Source organism: Neltuma alba, unplaced genomic scaffold, assembly GCF_004799145.2.
Source record: "Neltuma alba isolate B1F8T4 unplaced genomic scaffold, ASM479914v2 tig00005117_pilon, whole genome shotgun sequence".
NCBI lineage: Eukaryota > Viridiplantae > Streptophyta > Magnoliopsida > Fabales > Fabaceae > Neltuma > Neltuma alba.
In genome coordinates, this window is record NW_021633984.1 from 269,379 (window position 1) to 275,378 (window position 6,000).

A 6,000-nucleotide genomic window follows, 5' to 3' on the forward strand; every position below is an offset into this window, starting at 1 on the left:
GAATAAATACTATTTTTCTTAAAATACTATGGTTAATCCTGTGCAGTCGAACTACCCATTGGTGGAAATTAATTTCTTAACATATGAAATCATCATAGAGATTATTTGGGGATAAAATATAAATAAATAGTAGAAACAAAATGGATTGAGATCTTATCTTTAGAACTAAATTAAATCTCTAACTACTTTTTATATTAAGTAGTAGAGGTAGTAATTTATTCCACACATGAAGAGACTTAGCATGTCGCACCCAGCAAGTGCAGAACAGGCTATTAATACTGGAATGAAACACATGACAAACATTACGTAACACAGACACAACACACACGTTATTAAAGGCAGATAGATACATGCAACACAACACACAACAGAAATAGAACAACTCAAGTCCTCGGGCGGGGGCATAAGTTGACATTGGCATAGAGATGTTTAGGCCATTCGTCTAGAGCCAGCCACTGGTTCACCGGGAACGACACCTTGGAAGTTTGGCCGCCGCCTCCAACCATGGTGATTTCCACATAATCCAAGTACCACCCTGGCTTGTTCCCTTCGCCGTTGGAGACGATGGACATGGCGCAAGCACGGAGGCAAGGGCTCCGGCCACTGAACACGTCGAGGTTGCCCCGCTCGAAGTAGTCGTGACCGGCTCCCATGACGCCCCACCTTTTAAGGTTGTCGACGGTAAAGCTAAAGCCAGAAGCGGACTTCAACTTGAGGGTCATCTTGGAGTCGGTTCCTGCATCTTTGCGATCTCCAGTCTTAACTCTCACAATGTATGTGCACTGCTCCTGCATGCATACGAACACACACAATATATAAAAGATTGACACTAATAATGGATGGATCGACGCATACATACATGAGAGCAATTGATTAATTACTTACAGATGTAGCCAATATTGCTGCGAAGCTGATGAGTGAGAGAAAGAGAAGAAACACAATACGAGACAATGCTATAACTCTAAGAGCCATTATTATGTTTAGTTTGTGATGCTAGTGATGATCGATGAGAGTAATGAGTGCCGAAACAACCGATACATATATATGCGTGTTTGCGCGCACCTTTTTCGTTCACAATGGACGCCGCATATTCTGAATTCTGTGACACGTTGGTGGGATACAAATTCCGAAGTGTTATCTTCAATATTTTATGTTTTGGATTACGTGACCACGTGCACATGGATTGGGATAGAAGTATGCTCCCTCCGGTCTAAAGATCCTAAAATTTTATTCCGTCAGTGTTAAACGTAAGATATTTTTTTAATATAAATTATATTATAAAAAGGTCTTATATTTAGGATCAGAGGAGTACTTGACCCAACACTTTTTCTAAATCATGATTTTTTAAAAATTATCTTGTTTCTTCTAAAATATATGAAATAATCCTATTTTAAAATTTAATAATTTTTATATTCATTTTGTGAAATTTTTTTACTGCAAATCTAGGACTTGCTTTTGCCATAAAATAAATGGGTTGGACATGTCATCGTCATACAATACTTGATTGGTATTGCAGAATATTCCGTCCAATCCTTTTTGGCGAAAATCATTTTGCAAGTACTTATAGTTTTTCTTAATTTTTAATTTGACATCTGCGTGCTTTTCTCCCTTATTTGAACACTTTAATTTGATTCTGTTATATAGCATCGTTAAGTTTTGTAATTTTGCTCTATTAGCATTGTCAGTTCTTATGCAAAAGCTAATTGTGCTAACAAAACAAAGATATAATGTTTAATTAGGAGAGAAAAAGATACAGGTGCCAAATTTAAAATTGAGAAAAACTATAGATTCGTGCAAAATGGTTTTTCCATAGTGTTATTGTAATAATAAGGAAAATAAATTTATGAAATTAAAAAATATATATATGGTGATGGAATCAGGACAATTTTATAATTATTTGTTTATAATTTATAAGTTTTTTTTTGTGGTATAGGTTACATGATAGTTTTTAGGAGATATTTTAAGTTTATATATTTTTGTCTTGAGAAAAAAAAAACTTGTTTTTTGTTATTTTTCTATTACTGTCAATGTTTTAGTCAATTTCTATTTATTTTTTCTATGCTATGAGTTTCTTGGCTCCAAATGCATTTATTTTTAAAATTAAAAAAATAATAGACGAGATGTTCCTATTAATCTAGTTATGTCCTATCCTAACAAGGATGGATCGCCATTGAGACAAGACTAGATACAGAGGTGTAAAGGTATATAATGCAATGCCATTTGTAAGATGGGAATAAAAAAAGAGCGTCATTTTAACTAATTTATAAATATCAAAAAATGTTACTTCTCGGATCCTCTTTATAATCACTTCCAATATATTTTATATATATGAAGAAAAATCTCAAACTTTATTAACTCTCTTTTAAATTTTAACAACTTTTCAACTTCATTTCTATTTAATATACATTATACGTCATGTAAATAAAGTTAACATAATAACAAATTAAGGGTAAAATTGTATATCTATACCAAAAGTTTTTTCTCAGTACCCAATAAAAAATATCTTTTCTCTTTGCTTTTATAAATAAGACCAGAGGAGTAGTTGACTAGTTAAATTTGTTCCAAGTTAAATTTTTTTTTCCAACTTTACTCATATTACATGAGGTTGTAAGAGAAAGAGAAAGATAAAATGAATTACTCCTCTGGTCCTTTTTATAAAGCAGAGAGATAAGATTTTTTTGGTCCTATTTACAAGTCACTTCATTGAATTTTTAGCGTGAACGTACTATTTTGTCTTTAATTTATTATAGTACGGATAGTTATTTTTTTTTGGAAAGATGTATATATTAAATATGGGTAAAGTTAAAAAGTTATTATATATTAATAGAGAGTTAATGCATTTTAAGATTTTTCTTGATCTGTGTAAAATATGTTGGAAGTGCCTTATAAATAAGATTATAAGAGTATATTTAAACATTAATTGCAGGAATAAAATTGTCTAAGTAAATATAAATACTCTTTAAGTAACTTATATTTTGGACTAAAGAATGATTTATACTGTTGACGGAGAGGGAGTATTCTTTCAAATATTCAGTGTACCGGTGCCACGAAGTTCACTGCACCTGGCCAAAAAAATATAAAAGAAAACAAAAGGATCGCCCAGTGACATCGTATTCTGTGTGCACGGCCCTCGACGGACCTTTTTTTTTGCTGTTAATATGCTGTCGTGGATCTCACTTAAAGGTATTACGAGCAACTTTTCTGTAACGAATTTGCTTTTTTTTTTTTTGGGCCAAAATGTAACGAATTTGATTGAAACGAGTTCTTTGCGTTCATTCCGCGAGAAACCGAAGAGGAAATTTGAAACTCGAAATAATTACTCTCCCCATTTTTAAAATAGGTTTGACTTTTTTGGTAATATTTTTTTTAAAATTTGTCTAAACATTTAATATATTATTATCTATTTTATCTATAGTTTAATACATTTAATACATTCTCCTCGCTACTAGAAAAAAGACTTTTAACGTCGCAAAATAACGGCGGTTAAGCAGCAAAACGACGTGGAAAAAAAGACCATGACATTTTTGTAAATAAGTTGAAGAGTCTTTTATTTTCTTGTAAATAAGAAGACCGCCGTGAAAAGTGTGTCACTTTACCTTCTCCACTTCGATTTTCCGTCACTTTCGTTCTCATTTCATCAGTGCGCCGTGGTCCCCCTCTGCCCCACCACCGAAAAACTGCCATTACCGGCCATTCCCGCTACTACCCCACCGTTTAAACTCCTCCATTGAGCTTGTGGTGCCTTGCCGCCGTTCGCCGCCGTCTGTCGTGGTTCGAACTCCCCTCATTTCGCATCATTCTTGCTCGGCCGTGGTCTCCTCTGTCCCACCACCGAAAACCGGCCATACCCCCCACTATCCCACTGTTTAAACTCCTCCATTGAGCTTGTGGTGCGTTGCCGCCGTCCGAACGCCCTTATTTCGCATTTGAATTTTCTCTGCTCTGTGAGTATCCTCTTCTTTCATTCTTTTCAATTTTTCTTGGTTTGTTGAATGTTTTGGCCATGAAAATCTGTTATATATGAAATGGGTTTGTTAGTTTTACATTGTGGTTGGCTTGTATTGTTCATTTTGCATTTTTTATGTGGTTGAACTGTTGATTGGTGTTGATTGGTGGGCATTGGATGTGAGAAAACCTTAATTCATTCTTATATACTGTATTAGAAACATGTTTAAATGTTTGGAGTTGATTAGTTGTGAAGTTTTTAAATTTTTTTAATAATTTTTTGATATTTATTTCGAATTTTTGGTAATTTTTTTGTAATAAATATAAGAATTTAGTAATAAATAATCTGTTTGTTATTTTATTTTTTTTCTTCGTTATGAATTTTGATTAATAGTAAAGTGTTGTTTAAATAATCTGTAGAACAATGGATCGTAGTTGGATGAAAGCTAAGAGAATTAGCAAGGAATATGAGGATGTGGTTGAAAAGTTTCTTGAATTTGCTCAGAGAAATGCCCCTAGTAAAAGAGATGGATTGTACTATTGTCCTTGTGTCAAATGTTTAAACAATAGTCGACGGAGTATTTCTGAGATAAAAGAGCATCTTATCTGTGATGGGATAAATTTGAGGTATACAAATTGGATATGGCATGGAGAAATTAGAAAGACTACACTGTCTGCAAATGAGAAGGTTGTGAATGAAGACTTTGGTGATAGAATTTCGGATATGTTTCGTGATATAAGGTTTGAATCCTCTACACAGTTCTCTTCCACCTTTGAAACTTTGTGTAGTGATGCAGAGACACCTTTATACCCAGGGTGCAAAGATGATTACACAAGGTTGACAACCGTATTGAAACTGATGAATTTGAAGGCAAGAAATGGTTAGACTGATGCTAGTTTTACGGAATTGCTTGAATTGCTGAGTGATATTCTTCCCAAAGGGAATTCACTTCCGAAACGAATGTATGAGGCAAAAAAGATTGTGTCCGATGGGTTTGGAATATGAGAAGATACATGCGTGTCCTAATGACTGCATATTATTCAGAAATGATTATGAAGGGTTGAATAAGTGCCCTAAATGTGGGACTTCAAGATACAAAATGAAGAAAGATGATGGTAATTATAATGAGATGACCAAAGGTTCTCCTTTGAAGGTTCTGTGGTATCTTCCAATAATACCACGATTTAAGCATCTATTTGCTAATGCCACAGATGCAAAGAACTTGAGATGGCATTTCGATGAGAAAATATGTGATGGAAAGCTTCGTCACCCGGCAGATTCTCCTTAATGGAAAACAATAGATCAAAAATTTCCTCAATTTGGTGGCGAGCCAAGAAACCTTCGGCTAGGGCTTTGTACGGATGGAATTAATCCATATGATAATCTTAGAAGCACACATAGTGCTTGGCCAGTGCTCCTCGTAATTTACAACTTGCTTCCTTGGTTATGTATGAAAAGAAAGTATATCATGCTATCTTTGATGATCTCGGGGCCAAAACAACCAGGAAACGATATCGATGTGTATTTGGCACCTTTGATTGAGGATCTGAAGAAATTATGGGAGGAAGGTGTTGATGTGTTTGATGCATATAAACAAGAGACCTTCAATTTACGTGCCATGATCTTCACGATAAATGACTTTCCAGCATATGGAAATTTGTCAGGATACAGTGTTAAGGGGCATAAAGCATGCCCGATATGCGAAGAAGGCACCCACTATATGCAACTTAAACATGGCAGGAAGACAGTATACATTGGTCACAGAAGGTTTCTTAGTCGGTATCACCCTTACCGTAGATTGAAAAAGGTATTTAATGGCTCATAAGAATATGAAATGGCTCCAAACCATTAACTGGAGAAGAAGTTTATCAGCGGGGGAGGGAATTAATGTGGTCTTCGGTAAGAAGAAGAAGAAGACTGCCGGTAAGAGAAACATATGGAAAAAAAGATCTTTTTTTATCTTCCATATTGGCAAAGTCTTGATGTGAGGCATAGTCTAGATGTGATGCACGTGGAAAAGAATGTATGTGAGAGCCTTGTTGGTACACTTTTGC

General features: G+C 34.7%; 1 protein-coding gene across 1 annotated transcript; it reads right to left on the bottom strand.

Annotated features, from left to right (window-relative positions):
• Window positions 1-250: 250 nt before the first annotated feature.
• Window positions 251-987, bottom strand: LOC114746844 (PLAT domain-containing protein 3-like). The gene is made up of 2 exons (XM_028935131.1): window positions 886-987; window positions 251-788 (listed from the first exon to the last, which is right to left on the bottom strand). Exons 1-2 carry the CDS (start codon window positions 970-972, stop codon window positions 384-386), a joined length of 492 nt encoding a protein of 163 aa, XP_028790964.1. The 5' UTR covers window positions 973-987; the 3' UTR covers window positions 251-383.
• Between the last annotated feature and the right edge of the window lie 5,013 nt (window positions 988-6,000).